Genomic DNA, 15,637 nt, shown 5'->3' with positions numbered 1-15,637 from the left:
AAAAACTCCAGGAACAGCTCTATTTTAGGAAATGAGGCGCTCTGCAGGAAAGGGATTAAAAAGAGGACGGAGCAGATACATCAGGAGACCCAGCAGCAAATTTTCTTAAAATTTTAATACACCAGGCAAGCAAGGATCAAATTTCTGATAAACATTTCATACACCAGGCGAGCAAGGATCAAGATTTTGATACATTTCTTATACAGATGAGCAAGCGGCAATTTATTGATGCATCAGGCGAGGCAGCCCCCCTCATGCTGGTCCTGCTGCCCTGGCATTGATCCCTCGCTGGGCAGCTCTCAGAGAGTCTTTCCCTGGATGGACACCTTGTTAGAGTGACCATGGTGGCCACAGTGGCAATAACTGCCACAGTGGTCACAGTCGACAAAGTGACCATAGTGGTCATAATGGCCTCAGTAGCCTTGGTGTCCTCATTTCTCTGGGGGTCCTGGTGGTCTTTGTGACCATGGTGACCACAGTGGCCCCCAAGACCACAGTGACCTTTCTGACCTCGTGGCTTAGAGGGTTCCAATGGCCACTGCCATGGCCACGGTGGCCAGGAGAAGACCCCCAAGGTGGGGGGAGTTCCTGGGGAGGCTCCCACCTGTGGGGACAAAGAGAGGGGTCAGGGAGATCATGGGGTGGGAGGGTCAGGGGGGCATCAGGAGGGCCATGGCAGGAGGGACAGAGGTGGTGGGGGACCCTGAGGGTGTGGTGTCAGAGAGGGCCATAACAAGGTCCATTTCGCCACTACCCAGCCATGTACCATGTACCTTGTCCCCATCCCCAACACTGGATATCCCTGGCCCCCTCACCTGGCACTGGGTGTCCCCAACCCCTGTGTCCAAACAATGCTGTCCCTGAACTTGTCCCCAGCTCTGGGTTCCTGTCTCCCAACCCCAGTGGGTGTCCCTGTCCCCTCTGGGCCATGGGTGTCCCCAGCACCGCATGTCCTTGTCCCCAACCCTGACTGAGTGTCCACATCTCCCCAGGTTGTTCCCATGATGTCACCTCGCAGCCACTCGCAGTTGTAGTTGCTGGAGTTCCTGGTGGAGCGAAGCTCAATATGCACCTTCTTCCCTTCCCTGGTGACTTTGGTGACCACAAAGGTCTTGAAGGGTGGGATCAGCACCTCCTTCTCACTTTGATTGAAGGAAAATTTCTGGATGTCGGCACCGTGGCATGTGTGCACCTCAAACATTGTGACGTTCCCATAACCCTGGGCCACCGTTTTGTCCAGCGACGAAAAAGTGAATTGACTGAGGAGGACTTTCTCACCAGGTGTCACATTGAACTGGACTGTCCTCACCCCACGGAACACATCCAGACATTTATTAGGGCATCTCAGCCTCTGGAGGGCCTGGGTTAGCAGGAAATGCAGCGTTTTGAAGTGGAAGTTGTACCGGTATTCCTGGCAGGAGCGTCCAGCTGTGCGCACGGCTTCATTGAACTCCCTATACACGTCCTTCATTTTGTAGGCCATGAGGGCGATGGCCTGGGCTGGAGACAGAGGGGATGAAGAGAAGCCTCGCTTCTGCCACTCGGCCGTGGCCTTCACCCAGGCCTGGGAAAACTTCTTGTTCTCCTGGAACTCGGAAATGTTGAGGGTCAGCAAGGCCTCAGTCATGGCAGGGCCACAGTTGAGGTACTGGTCATCAAAGGAGTTCTGGGCCATGTCCAGGGCCACCATTGTGATGGCCGCAGTGGCCACGGTCATTGCCAGCAGTGCCAGCGTGTGAGCCAGGGAGGGCATGGAGAAGAGAGGCCACAGGGACCAGTGGGGACACTGTGGGACATAGAGGGGACACAGAGGACAGACTGTGTGACACAAGGAGGACACTGGGGGACACCAGGGGCTCTGTGAAGACACTGATAGGACAGAGGGGACTCTGAGGGACATAGGGGGATATGGGGAGGTTTCCTTGGGGCTGGGGAGAGAGAGTGGGGGGAACCTAGGAAGGGGAGGAAGGCTTTTCCAGGAGACCCCTGGAGATGTTATGGGACCCTGATCCCAAATCCTGGGGTCACTCTTGGATGCCCCAGTGTCCTCCAGTCCCCCCAGGGACCCCAAACCTCCTCCAGTCCCCCCAGGGACCCCAAACCCTCTTCCATAGTTTTGTGTCATTCCCCTGGGGTCCCTCAGCCCCCCCAAGACCCAATCCATGTCTAGGGTCACTCCCTGACCCCCAGTGTCGCTCTTGCCCCCCCAGACCCCAATCCCACTCTCTGTCTGGTGTCCCCTTTTGAGTTATTGGAAATGATGCATCCCAGGACCCCAACCCAAATCCCAGGATCACTCCCTGCCCCCTGCAGTGTCCTCCAGCCTCCCATGGCCCCACTCACACCACCAGTTCCCTCCTGTTGCCCCCCAGAGCTCAGATAACCCCAGTCCCATATCCCCCAATGTCCCCCAGCTTCCGCAGGATTCCAAACCCACGTCACATTCTCCCCCAGGGTCCCTCCAGTATCCCCTGTTCCTCCCAGTCCTGATGCCATGGTCCCCTCTCACTCATCCATGTGTCCCCCTGAGTCCCCCCAGCCCCAATACCAAAATCAGACGGAGTGAACTCCTTGGTGGAACTGGAGGTGTCAGAAAGTCGTAATTCTTTATCAGCTTGGGACTCACAGTAGATCTCTCCTGGTCCTGCAGCTCTAGGGGACTTTGCCACAAGGAATTTCTCCAGCAAAATTATAAATATTCATTAAAATGGGTTTCTTATCTAATAGCACTTTCTCAAGAAATAATTTGCATGGCTCCACCTCTCTCCAGAAATCCTCTTGTCTTTGAGAGTTTCTAAAAAGTGATCAGGAGGTCGCTGTCATTGACTGCCCCAATACCCCACATGACCTTGCCTCAAACTTTAACTTTCACAAGGTGCTGATCCTTCTATGTTACAGAACTTGTCAAAAACCCCACTGGAGTTCCCTTTATCTCTTTCTCCACTGCTTTGAGCCACATTTATTGTCCTGTGTAAATACTTTTACATTCTTTTACCATTTGTTCCTGTCAAAATTTATGCTCTATCCACCATGTGAGGAAAAGCCACTCTGTGAAAAGCCAAGTGTTCAAAAAGCAGTCTTGAGACTTTATTCAAATAAAGGGACAGAGCGGAATAGACTGTTTGGGTGTGGAGGGATAGAATGTAAGAAAATAAAGATAGAGCAGAAGGTAATCTCACCCCTGAGGAGTTGCAGCTGCACTAATTATTAAAGATTAGGAATGGGCGTGCCCATAACAGGCCACAGCTGTGTCTAATAAGGATGAGTGCTGTAAAAGAGTGGGTTAGCTGGGTGAAGAGAGAGCTGGAGTTTGTTGGCTGTGCTGTGAAGGAGTCAGTGCTGTGAGGAACTGTCCATGGCAAATCACCGAGAAGGTATGGGAACTTTTGCAACAAGATGACGACGTGTGGGGACCCATTTCTTTTATTTCCTGAATGTTCAGGACTTCAAACTTTCTGGTCAAACCACAAGGGTTCTGTGATAAACTTCATGTCTTCTCATGCAGAGATGTCAAGAACCATTTTGAAAACACTGACAACAATTTCTCCTAAAGATCCCCAACCCTCTGAGTCATTTTTCAAAGACATCGTCACCCATCTTTCCTATTAAAACCCTTCCCTGTGGCGGTGGTGATGCCCTGGCACAGGCTGCCCAGAGAAACTGTGGCCGCCCCATCCCTGGCTGTGTCCAAGGCCAGGTTGGGCGGTGTCTGGAGTAGCCTGGCCCAGGGGAAGATGTCCTGGCCCATGGCAGGGCTGGCACAGGACGGGCTTTAAGGTCACTCCACCCCAAACCATTGCAGAGCCCCCAGGATCAGGATGGGGCGGGCGCTCAGTAGCGCCAGCAGTTTGTGCTGCCACCTGCTGTTGGCACCCAGAACTGCAGCTGCGGGCGGCGTATGCGCAGTGCCACTGATTTCTCATCCTCGCTGCTGCCCTTCGGTGGAGGATTCCCGAACCACAACTCCAGGAGATGAGCGGGTAAAGAAAGAAAATCCCTGATTTGAAAGTAAAAAGAATTTCCTGAGCGAAACATCAGGTTTTTTTCATCGATAAATGGGTGGTGCTGCCTCTCTCCCCTTTTCTCCATTTTACTTTTCATCTTTCTTCATTCTGTTTTTCTTTTTTTTTCTCCGAATGCTTCTTCTGAAATGTTACCACAAATCAGGAACTTTGGAACTGACCCCGAACTGATCATTCATCCTTTTTTAATTGCACTGAGCAGCCCCCACCAGCTCCCTCAGCCCTTCCTGGTGCTCCACACCCTTCCCCAAGTCCATCCCTTCCCTGGACACACGCTCCAGCCCCTCCAGGTCCTTTCTGAGGGGCTGCAGTGAAAAGAGAAAAAAGAAATGAAACTTTTCCATACCGCTTTGTAGATCAAAATTTGAAAAATAATGCTTTAAGTTCCCTCTAACAAAAACTCCAGGAACTGCTTTATTTTAGGAAATGAGGCGCTCTGCAGGAAAGGGATTAAAAGGAGCTGTAGCAGATACATCAGGTGAGCCAGCAGCAAATTTTCATAAAGTTTTGATACATCAGACAAGGAAGGATAAAATTTCTGATAAACATTTGATATGCTAGGCAAGCAAGGATCAAGTTTTTGATACATTTCTTATACAGGAGATGAGCAAGTGGCAATTTATTGATGCATCAGGTGAGGCACCCCCCCTCATGCTGGTCCTGCTATCCTGGCATCACTCCCTCGCTGGACAACTCTCGGAGGGTCTTCCCCTGGATGGACGCCTTGTTACAGTGACCATGGTGGCCACAGTGGCAATAATGGCCACAGCGGTCACAGTGGCCAAAGTGACCATAACGCCCATAATGGTCTCAGTAGCCTTGGTGGCCTCTGGGGGTCCAGGTGGCCTTCGTGATCAGGGTGGCCACAGTGGACCCCAAGATCACAGGGACGTTGTTGGCCTCATGCCTTAGAGGGTTCCAACGGCCACTGCCATGGCCACGGTAGCCAGGAGAAGACCCCCAAGGTGAGGGGAGTTCCTGGGGAGGCTCCCACCTGTGGGGGCAAAGAGAGGGGTCAGGGGGATCATGGTGTGAATGAGTCAGGTGGGTCAGGAGGGCCATAAGGGGAGGGACAGGGGTGATGGGGGGACCGTGAGGATGTGGGATCAGAGTGGGCCATAATGAGGTCCCTTTCCCCTGTGCTCAACCGTTGGAGCCCTTGTCCCCCAAACCCTGTGGGCATTCCCTGCACTGGTTGTCCCTCTTCCCCTCACCTGGCAATGGATATCCTCATCCCCTGTGCCCAGCAGTGGCTGTCCCTGTCCTTGTCCCCAGTTCTGGGTGTCCTGCCTCCCACCCATAGTGGGTGTCCCTGTCCCCTCTGGGCCATGGGTGTCCCCAGCACTGTGTGCCCTTTTCCCCAACCGTCACTGAGTGCCCCCATCCTCCCAGGTTGTTCCCATGATATCACCTCGCTGCGGCCCGCAGTTGTCATTGCTGCTGTTCCCAGTGGAGCGAAGCTCAATCTGCACCTTCTTCCCTTCCCTAGTGACTTTGGTAACCTCAAAGGTCTCGAAGGGTGGGATCAGCACCTCCTTCTCGCTTTGATTGAAGGAGAACTTCTGGATGTCCACGCCGTGGCACGTGTGCACCTCAAACATTGTGTCTGTCCCATAACCCTGGGCCACCGTTTTGTCCAGCGACAATGAAGTGAATTCACCAAAGCGGACTTTATCACCAAGTTTCACATCGAACTGGACATTCTTCACCCCCCGGGACACATTCAGACACTCATTAGGGTTTCTCAGCTTCTGGAGGGCCTGGGTCAGCAGGAAATCCAGCGTTTTGAAGTAGAAGTTGTCCTGGTGTTCCTGGCTGGAGTTTCCAGCTGTGTGCACAGCTTTATTGAAGTCACTATACACGGACTTCATTGTGTACACTAAGAGGGCGATGGCCTGGTCTTTGGTCAGAGTGGATGAATCGAAGCCTCGTTTCTGCCACTCGGCCGTGGCATTTGTCCAGACCTTTTCAAATGTGTTATTATTGAGGAAATCAAAGTGCTTGAGTTCTGACAACTTTTTTTTACCATTAGATCGACAGTTTTCCGAGTCAGAATTTTCCTTTGGGACAATGTCCAGGGGCACAATTGTGATGGCCGCAGTGGCCGCAATTATTGCCAGCAGTGCCAGGGTCAGCGCCAGGGGGGCCATGGAGAAGACAGTCCACAGGGACCAGTGTGCGACTCTGGGGGACACACAGGGAACACACAGAGGACAGACTGTGTGACACAAGGAGGACAGTGGGGGACACCAGGGGATGCTGAGAAGACACTAATGGGACAGAGGGGACTCTGAGGGACATGGCAGGACATGGGGAGGCTTCTTTGGGGAGGAGCTGGTGTGGAAAAGTGGGGTCAGCCAGGGGAGGAGAGCAGCCCTGGCCAGGAGACCCCTAGAACCTGATCCCAAATCCTGGGGTCACTCCTGGATGCTCCAGTGTCCCCCAGACTCTCAATCCCACACTCATCATTCTGTCTCTCCCCTCCTGGTGTTTCCCAGCTCCTCTGTTACCCCAATCCCTTTCCCAGTCCCTTGTACCCCTCCCAGTGACCCCATGCCCCTGGGATCCTGACCCAAGGTCCTCCAGTGTCCCCCTTGTCCCCATCCCATACCCCAATCCCGCTGCCAGTCCCATGACCACCCTGGTGACCCCTGGACACTGATCCAGTCTTATGCGCCCCGAAGTGTGCCCAGTGTCCCCCAGTACCCCACTGCCACTCCCATGGTCCTGTGTCCCCTATCGCTGCCCCTGGACCACCCCAGCACCCCAGTCCCTGTACCATGACACCTCCAGTGCCCCCCAACCCCAATCCCACAGTCCCATTTTCACCCCACAAGGGTCCCCCAGTCCCCAATACCGAAATCAGCCGGAGTGAATTCCCAGATGAAACTGGAGATAGCAGAAGCCGGAATTATTTATCAGCTCAGACTTGCAGCAGATCTCTCCTGGTCCTGTAGGTCAGGGGGGACTTTGCCATGGGGTATTTATTCACCATAATTATAAATATTCATGAAAATGTGTTCCTTATCTAATACAGAAACAGACTTTTCCCGTAAATAATTTCCATTGATCCACCTCCTCCTCCAAGTCCTTTTATTGCGCTGGAGAATAATAAAAATGGGGCTTCTGGAGGTCATTTTCACCAAATACTTTGATATCAAAGAACATTTCCTGGAACGACTTCGTTGCACAGGTGCTGGTTTTTTCTGTTACAGAGCTTGCCAAAACCCCACTGGGGTTCCCTTTATCCGTTTCTCAACGGGTTCTAGCTGTGATTTTCATCCTGTGTGTGCACCTCTCGTTCCTTTTATCATTTCTGTCAGTTTGTCTTCAGACTCTGTCCAGCACCTTCAGGGGAAGGGAAAATTTCAATTTTCTCTGTTATTTGTAACGTTGTGACATAAATGCTCCAGTCCTCTCATCATCCATGCTGCCATCCAGGATCTCCAGGTCTTTCCTGTCCTCAAGAGCCCAGAATGGGAAAGGGCACTGGGCAGAGTTGGACATGGCACTGAGCAGAGCTGGACATGGCACTGGGCAGAACTGGACACGGCCCTGAGCAGAGCTGGACACCGCACTGGGCAGAACTGGATATGGCACTGGGTAGAGCTGGACACAGCACTGGGCAGAACTGGACATGGCACTGGGCAGAGCTGGACACAGCACTTCCGATGTTCCTCACTGTGAAGGGCAGAGGGGCATGATCAACCCTTCACCTCCTGACCCTGCTCTTCCTGATACCTCCTGGATCCCTCCTGGTCCTAGGCCACATGGCCAGCTTTACTGGTCACCCACCAGCACCCCCAGGTCCTTCTCCACAGCTGCTCCAGCAGGTCCACCCCAGCCTGGACTGGCACTGGGGACTGTCCCTCCCCAGCGACAGGACATGCCTTTGCCCTCTTGAGCCTCCCAGTTTCTATGCTTTAAGGTCCCTCTAAAGTGCAGAATGCGGCCAGATGCTCTGCCTGGAATGTGGCCAAGAGACTATGCTCCATTTGTGGCCTTGCGGGCTGTGTTGAGAGGCGTCTTGTACTGATTTGGGTGTTGAATTGGGCTAAAATCAGTCCATATCACCAACCCCAAATTGACAACTGAGGGTAAACCACCAGAGCTGGGCCTGGCCATCTATCAGCTGACCCTGAGAAGGTTCAGTCCCCTCTCAGACAGAGATTCTTCTGCCCTGTTCCTACTGGAAATGAAATGTGTGTGAGGTTCCTCCCTCGGGAAGGGGATGCTCTTCAAACGTCCTCCTCAAGGTTGAGAGAAAGAGATGTTGGTGTGGGAACGAACACAGTGACATCAAGCCCTGTTTAGGAATTTTAAATTTTTGCTGGCTTTTTCAGATTTACTTAATTGGATTGTTTTGATTGACCTATTTAATAGAATTGCTTTGCACAATGACATTGGTGTGCGCAGTGGTCACAGTGGCTGTCGCAGCCTTGTTACAGGGAGTCTTGATGATTGTGGCAGCCAGGGTTGCCACAGGGACCACAGTGACCTCAGTGACCTTGGTGGCCTCGTGGCTCAGAGAATCCAGGTGGCCCCTGCCAGGGCCGTGGTGGCCAGGAGGAATCCTCAGAGGTGACAAGGCTGCCTGGAGACGTTCCCACCTGGGGGAAAAAGCGGGGCATAATGGGAGACCATGTGCCACATTGGGAGTGAGGGGGTCAGGAATGCCCAGAATTGGGGATTAGGGGTGGCAAGAGAGATGGGAGCCATAAGGTGACAGGGTGTGAGGGGGCATATGGGGGTACAAGGGCCAGGGGCATCAGCAGGGTCAGGGTGGCCTTACAGGTGACAGGGGTGATGGGTAGGCAGGGAGTGCCTTGGGGGTGGGTGACAGGGGTTCAGGGAGCACCATGTGGGGTCCCACCCCACCCACGTGCAGCACACAGGGCCTGTCTCCACAGCATTGCACTTGGTGGAGAGGGACAGTTTTGGTATGGGCAGGGCCCAGTCTCTGTCCTAGCCTGGCAGGGGTGTTCCTGTCCCTGTCCCGTCCCAGATGTGGGGCTCCCTCCTCCCCGTGCCCTGTCATGGACATTCTTGCCCCCGTGCCCACAATGGGTGTCCCCTGACCTGGTTTTCCCAACACTGGTCCCTGGTTTCCAGCACCTGGCGGGTGTCTATGTCCCCACAGTCTCAGCAAGTGTCCCCACAGCCAGTACTGTGTGTCCTCACCCCCTGTGCCCTGTCATGTTTGTCTCCTGTCCCCATATTGGGTGTTCCCAGCACTGGGAGTCTCTGTACCTAGCTGTGGGTGCCCTTGTTGCGCCCAGAAACAGTGGTTGCCCCTGTCCCCATGCCTCCCCGGGCCATATCATGGGTGTCTCTAAGGCCACAGTTGGTGTCCCCTGGCCATCTTCTGTGCTATCACCTCACAGCCACGTGCAGTTGTATTTGCTGAACGTTCCAGTGTAGCGGAGACTGATCCATGCGCTCTTCCCATTCAGGGTGACTTTGACGACCTCAAAGGTTTCATATGGCGGGATCAGCACCTCTCGGTTGCTCAGATAGAAGGAAAAAGCCTGGATGTCCACATCATGACACATCTGAACCTCGAATATGGTGCCTGTTCCGTACTTCTGGGCCATCTCTTTGCTCAGCGATGTTGATGTAAATTGACCGAACTGGACCTTCTGACCACACCAGCTCCAGTATTGATTAAAAAGGTTCCTAGAACATTTTTGGGGCCTGTTATAGCTATGATTAATAAATCTCCTGATTTACTTTTTGTGAGCATTTTAAAATAAACCCTAGCTCCACCCCTTCACCCACCTGTAAGTGGTGGAGATATTAGTTTCTCAAAAACCCTGTAGGTTTTGGTTCACTGTTTGTGTTTGGGGGACAGGCTGGGGAACCATTATGTTACTTAGGTTCTGAGAAAGGAGTCCTGAGAGTGTTAATTCTGACTCCCTGCCAGTGTTTTGTGAGACAGACGTTGCTAGGGTTTCACTGCCCAGTTTCTGGGAGAGAAGCTGGGATAGGGTTAATTTTGGCCTGTTGTCTCTGTTTCATGGGAGAGGCTGGGATGTAATTAGTGTGTTGGAGGGGGTGTGTGTTGGGTTTTGAGAAGGGAGAGGTGCACTGTGCTGAGCTGAGGGGTTTGGTTTTTTATAGTACCAGTTATTTCTTATTTTCTGCAATTTATCAAGAGGCAAACCATCCATCATGTCTTTGGGGACTCCCTTTTTCACCCCCAACAACCACCAATGCTGGCCATTAGATATTTGTTTTCCCTTCTCCGCATTTTCAGTGTGAGGAGTCCCCGTAAACTGAACACCTTTTGTTTTTTCTGGTTTCTCCTCTGAGGTTTTACAGGTCCATATTGCCTACAATAATTAATTAGATCCACCACAACCTCTCCCCATGTCCAGACCTTAGAGCTGCTGACTGGTGAATCAGTTTGAGAAGCTGTGGACTGTGAAGGAGAGTATGGTGTCAAGCCAGAATCAGTAGATCCAGCTTGGTCAGTGGAGTTCTTGAGGAATCTCTCCAATCTTTCTACAGGGCCTAAAGCCATTATGGTTTTCTGTAGAGTGATTGCTGTAGGTTTTAGTGCTTCTGGAAGCCCACTAATTAAAGGGGTCATTAGTTCTGGCTTCACAGGTAATTGCATTGGAGTTTTGAAACCAGGAATTAATTTCTTTTCATGAATCATTTGCAGGCAGGTGGCTTTGTGTACGCTTTCCAAAAGCTGATCAGTGGTGCCAACAATTGCCAGGGGGTCTCCTCTTTCTAAAGGATTAATTCCCCCGGCCCAAAAAGACGTGTGCTGAGTCAGGGACCACGAGTCACGCTTATCTCCTGTTGTTAAGAGGACTCCATGTCCCCAGTATCCACTGGCCTCCTGTTCGGTTAATTTAATTTGATCCCCACCAGTGAGAGACATTCAGAAAACATATTCTGTCTCTGATTCTTGTGGGAGGCGCCCGGACCCTTTTTTCAGTTTAGCTAATTTGGTAGCACTGAATGGTGTTTGTTTAGTTGCGATATGTGGGTCAAGGTCCTCATCATTAATATATTATGTTCGGTTTTAATAAAAGTTCTCAAATGAGGACAGCAGTATTCCCCACAATTTTTAACCACTTGAGGTTCCTTATAGGGATAGATTTGTTTCACCACTTCAAGTTTCTTATGGGCATAGATTTGTTTAAGGTGAGGTGTTTACTTCTGCCTCAGTAGAGGAGTTGGCACTATGTATATTTTTAAGGCGTTCCTCCCTAAGAGCAGCTTGCAACATGTAGATCTCATTTTTATTTTCATTTAATTGATTTTGCAGAATTTCAACTAGGTTTTGAAGGGAGTCTATTATTACCATTTCCTGACTTCTTTGCTTAAAGCAATTTTCTATTGCTGCTGTGAGGCAGGCTCCCAAAACTGAGCAGAAGATGGCTTTATTTTTGCCCAGTTTGAGTTTTGATTCATGTTGCAGAGAACATATTCTGTCAATAACATTTTCTAAATTAAACCAATTGTTTTCTGCCCAAATTCCTCCGCCGGGTGATGGTTGTACATTATGTTTAGCAAGCAAAGAATAAAATTCAGCTTTTACCTTTGCACTGAACTTTTCACTCATTTTGTGAAGGGATTAGAACGACGACAGGGGAAGGATAAGCTTAAGGTACGCAATCCTTGGCTGTGTTTTCCCTTTGCCTAACTTTTCCCTGGGTGGGTGAAGAGACTAGAATCTGTCTGGGAAGCCCTATTTAGTTACTCCAGAAGTGTCTCTTCCTTCCCAGAGAGTGTATGTACACACACACACACAAAATAAATCTGTTCCTTTGTGAGGGAACCAAAACTATGGCAGGGAAAGTACTCACTTGAGTTACACAATCACACAGCTCTTGATGTGTAAACCCTCACTTCCCTGGGTAGGTGAAGGGACTAATCTGCTTGGGAGGTCCTTGCTTAATTTCTTCAATTAGCCCCCTCCTTCCCAGACAGCCCAGATACACACAAACACAACAAAACAGTTTCCCCCTTTTGCACTGAGAGATCTTCTGCGAAATGCTGGAGACAGAAGCCTCAAAAGAGTGCGGGGAAATGCTTTTCACCAAGGCGTGTGCAGTTTGCGGGAAATTTGAATCGCAACCCTTGCAGAGCGAGGCGTCCTCTCCCCTGTTACAGACTGTGCACCACCTGCAAACCCCTCTGCCTACCAGAGTTCTGTCCACTGTCTTCTTGGTCCACCGTTCACACCTGCAACACCCATCTCGCTTTGGTCAGCTTGCCTCCCCCCACACACCTCCCCTGGGTTAGGGGTTTTGGTCCCAGTCCTTGGAAGGGGGGGGGTGAGGGGGCTTTTTCACATCAGGGTTTCATGTCTCAGTCCTTGATGGAGAGGCTTCTTCCATCTCAGTCCCTCTGTCACGATGGTTGCAAAACAGGTGAGGGGTCTTCTGTGGGCACCACCAAAACAAAACTACCTCAGGAGAAGTCCAGCCAAGCCGAGGTGGGGAAATTCCAGGGCCATTGTTGCAAAAAGGGCAGCGTGCCCCTTTTCTTTCCTTTCACCGGGCTTAGTGTAGCATACAGCAAACACACCTGTGAACAATAGCTCAGCAATGCCAGAGGCTGTGCTAAGGCCTCAGGGTCTTGGCAAGCAACTATGTCCAACAAGACCAGAATTTCAGAGAAGAGTCCTTTTTCTTTGGTGGTCCCAATCTCTGTCCCTTTCATGACGATCATGAGGCAGATGATGGAAACTTTGGACAGACACTTACACATGGCCACCATGATCACCAAGACTCCTGCAGCCCCAAGGCTTCCTCAGCCATTGTGACCATTGTGCCCAGCAAGGTCATTATGCAATGCAATCCTATTAAATAATGCTATCAAAACAATTCCACTAAATAATTTATTCAAAACAATCCCATAATATAAAGCAAAAAGGGGATAATTCTTAAGGATAATTCTTAAGCAGGGCTGATGTCACTGCCCCCTACTCTGGACAACCTGTGCCAGGGAAACACCATCATCACAGGGAAGGATTTTATAGGAAAGATGGGTGGTGATGTCTTTGAAAAATGACCCAGAGGGTTCAGGATCTTTAGGAGAAATTGTTGTCAGTGTCTTCAAAATGGGTCTTGCTATCTCTACACAAGAACACATGTGGTTTGTCACAGAACACTGATGGTTTGACCAGAGAGTTTGAAGTCCTGAACATTTGTCTAATAAAACAAATTGTCCCCCAAAATGTCTGTTCCATATCCCAGATAGCCTGAACTTCTGAACTTTGGGAGAAAATGACAGCTTCAAGGGGGATGAGGGGGAGGCGGTTTCGGAATGCTGCAACTTCCTGGTACCTCAGCCAACGTGGAAAGGATGAAGGCAACGTGCAGTCAGGAGTTTGGGATAAAAGGAGGCTGCACCCTTCGAAACCTGGAGAGAGAAACCCCACGGGGGATATGGCTGTGGAAACTTTGTCCCTTTATTCCAATCAAGTTTCAAGACTATATTGTGAGCATTTGGCTTTTCATAGTGTGGCTTTTCCCCACATACTGAAGGTGCTGGGTAGAGCTTAAAGTCTGACTGGCAAAAATGATAAAAGGCTGTAAAAGTATTTACACAGGACAATAAAAGTGGCTGGAAGCAGTGCAGAAAGAGATAAAGGCAACTGCAGTGGGGTTTTTGACAAATTCTGAAACACGGAAGGAGCACCACCTGCCCAAAGCAAAAGTTTGAGGCAAGGTCATCTGAGATATTGCAGCACTCAGTGAAAATTACCCCCAAAACCCCCATTTTTATGACCCTCCAGGACAATAAAAATTATTTCCCAAAAGAGTCAGAGCCATGTCAATTATTTACGGGAAATGTGCTGGTTTTGTATTAGCTAAGGAGCCCATTTGAACGAATATGTATAATTAGGACTGATAGATTCTACCTGGCAAAGTCCCTTCTGTTGTGCATCACCAGGAGAGATCACAGCCCCTCATGGCCCCTCCTGTACCCCTTTAATCCCTGACCCCTCTCTGACCCTCATCAACCCCCTCACCTCCATGGACCACTCATCCCCCTCTTTTTCCCCCCAGGTGGGAGCATCCCCAGGTCTCCCTCCCACCTCAGAGGGCTCCTCTTGGCCACTACAACCCTGGCAGTGGCCACCAGGATTGTCTGACACATGAGGTAAGGAAGGTCACTGTGGTCTCCACAATCACAAAGGCACAATGGCGTCCAGAGAAAAGAGGCAATCAAAGCTACCAAGGCCACCACTGCCATTTTGCCTGGGTGGAATTAAGGAAAAAAAGAGGAAGAGAAGACAAAAAAAAATCCTACCTACTCCCCACCCCCCAACATTTCAATAACTGCCCCATACTTCTTTGCCTATTCATTAATTTGCATTCTCTCCCAAATCCTGTGAATTCCCACATATTCACGATTTAAACCCAACAAACTCTATTTCCACATCCTAATTAATTCAACCTAGAAAGGAATAAGAGGAATGTTTCTTTACAAATAGATTGTGTGAATCTGGTGGTTGATAAGGCCTGGGACTTGTAGAGAAGGAAGTGACTGGAGAAGCTGTCAGTTTCAGAAAATGTTCTTCATTGACATTCTGCTCAGACAAGGTCCTGCCAAATTCCTGAATTTCAAGAAGAAGAACAAAGAAATAAAAGGCTTATGAATAATGATTTCCCTGCCCAGGGTGAAGTTAAAGCTCATTTTACTGGTCATGTGTCAGTGTTACAGAAGGGCGGGGTGCATAGCAAGGGGAACATTCAGTAGATGGATTGGGAAGTGTGCCTTCCAAATGCCTCAGGCAATGGGGAAGGGGAGTGGGAGATATGGCCAGGAAAGCCCCCTCTGGACCCCACTGCTGTGAGCACACCAGTGTCATTCCTGTGCCCACTAGCCCCACAACCCCACTCCCAGTCCTATGTCCCTTCCCCCTTAGTGTCACTCCTGCCCCTCTGCACTTCCCGAGCCCAAACCCTGGGAGCAATCTCTGATTTCCCCAGTGTCCCCCAGTGCCCCACCACTCCCCTGTGCCAATCCCAGTCCTGTGTTTACCCTTCCATTTTCCCCCCAGTGCTCCCCTGGTTCTCAATCCTACTCCCAATCCTCTGCAACCCACTTGTGACAGTGGGCTATTTACAAACCCCAACTAAATCCCTAAAGCCACTCCCTCAGCCCCCACTGTCCTCCACAGCCCCCTCCCAGACCCCAGTTCCACTCCCAGTCCCTTGATCCTGTTGGTGTCACCCCAGTACCCCAACCCAAATCCAGAGGTCACTCCCTGCCCCCACAACATCCCCCTGGAGCCTTCCATGGCCCCACCCTGCAATCCCAGTTCCATGTCCCCCCCTCAATACAACCCCATTGTCCTAAAGCCCCTGAATCCAAAATTGGCTGGAGTGAACTCCCTGATGGAACTGCAGGTATCAGAAAGCCAGAATTCTTGATCAGCTTGGACTCACAGCAGATCTCTCCTGGTCCTGAACATCAGGTGGGACTTTGCCATAGGGTATTTATCCACCACTTTTATAAATATTCCTTGGAAGGGATATCTTAGCTAATGCAGATGCATCACTTTCTCTGGAAATAATTTGCATGGTTCTGCCTCTTTTTGGAAAGTCCTTTTATGGTACTGGAGGGTCACCCAAAGGGGATTC

At 50.6% G+C, this 15,637-nt stretch overlaps 2 protein-coding genes across 2 annotated transcripts; both read right to left on the bottom strand.

Moving 5' to 3' along the window:
• Positions 1 to 518: 518 nt before the first annotated feature.
• LOC134419215 (NAD(P)(+)--arginine ADP-ribosyltransferase 2-like) lies at positions 519 to 1,803 on the bottom strand. The gene is made up of 2 exons (XM_063158273.1): positions 856 to 1,803; positions 519 to 604 (listed from the first exon to the last, which is right to left on the bottom strand). Exons 1-2 carry the CDS (start codon positions 1,751 to 1,753, stop codon positions 519 to 521), a joined length of 984 nt encoding a protein of 327 aa, XP_063014343.1. The 5' UTR covers positions 1,754 to 1,803.
• Positions 1,804 to 4,255: 2,452 nt separating this feature from the next.
• On the bottom strand, positions 4,256 to 9,616 carry LOC134419147 (NAD(P)(+)--arginine ADP-ribosyltransferase 2-like). Its single transcript, XM_063158143.1, has 3 exons — positions 9,405 to 9,616; positions 5,434 to 6,206; positions 4,256 to 5,016 (listed from the first exon to the last, which is right to left on the bottom strand). The coding sequence occupies exons 1-3, from the start codon at positions 9,614 to 9,616 to the stop codon at positions 4,931 to 4,933; spliced, it is 1,071 nt and encodes a 356-aa protein (XP_063014213.1). The 3' UTR covers positions 4,256 to 4,930.
• Positions 9,617 to 15,637: the final 6,021 nt, after the last annotated feature.

This window comes from Melospiza melodia, chromosome 1 (genome assembly GCF_035770615.1).
Source record: "Melospiza melodia melodia isolate bMelMel2 chromosome 1, bMelMel2.pri, whole genome shotgun sequence".
Lineage (NCBI taxonomy): Eukaryota > Metazoa > Chordata > Aves > Passeriformes > Passerellidae > Melospiza > Melospiza melodia.
Note: the sequence above shows the minus strand (reverse complement) of the source record. Positions and strands in the feature narration are given on the sequence as shown.

Bases quoted from the DNA above. Each gene is read 5' to 3' on its own strand.
- LOC134419215 (XM_063158273.1), bottom strand. From the start codon at position 1,753: ATGCCCTCCCTGGCTCACACGCTGGCACTGCTGGCAATGACCGTGGCC. The intron at 605-855 runs GCATTGTTTGGA...TTGTCCCCACAG, and splicing joins TGGGGACAAGTTCAGGGACA to GTGGGAGCCTCCCCAGGAAC.
- LOC134419147 (XM_063158143.1), bottom strand. From the start codon at position 9,616: ATGGCCCAGAAGTACGGAACAGGCACCATATTCGAGGTTCAGATGTGT. The intron at 6,207-9,404 runs GTGAGGTGATAG...TGTGTCCCCCAG, and splicing joins AAATACAACTGCACGTGGCT to AGTCGCACACTGGTCCCTGT. The intron at 5,017-5,433 runs GTGATATCATGG...TTGCCCCCACAG, and splicing joins CAACTGCGGGCCGCAGCGAG to GTGGGAGCCTCCCCAGGAAC.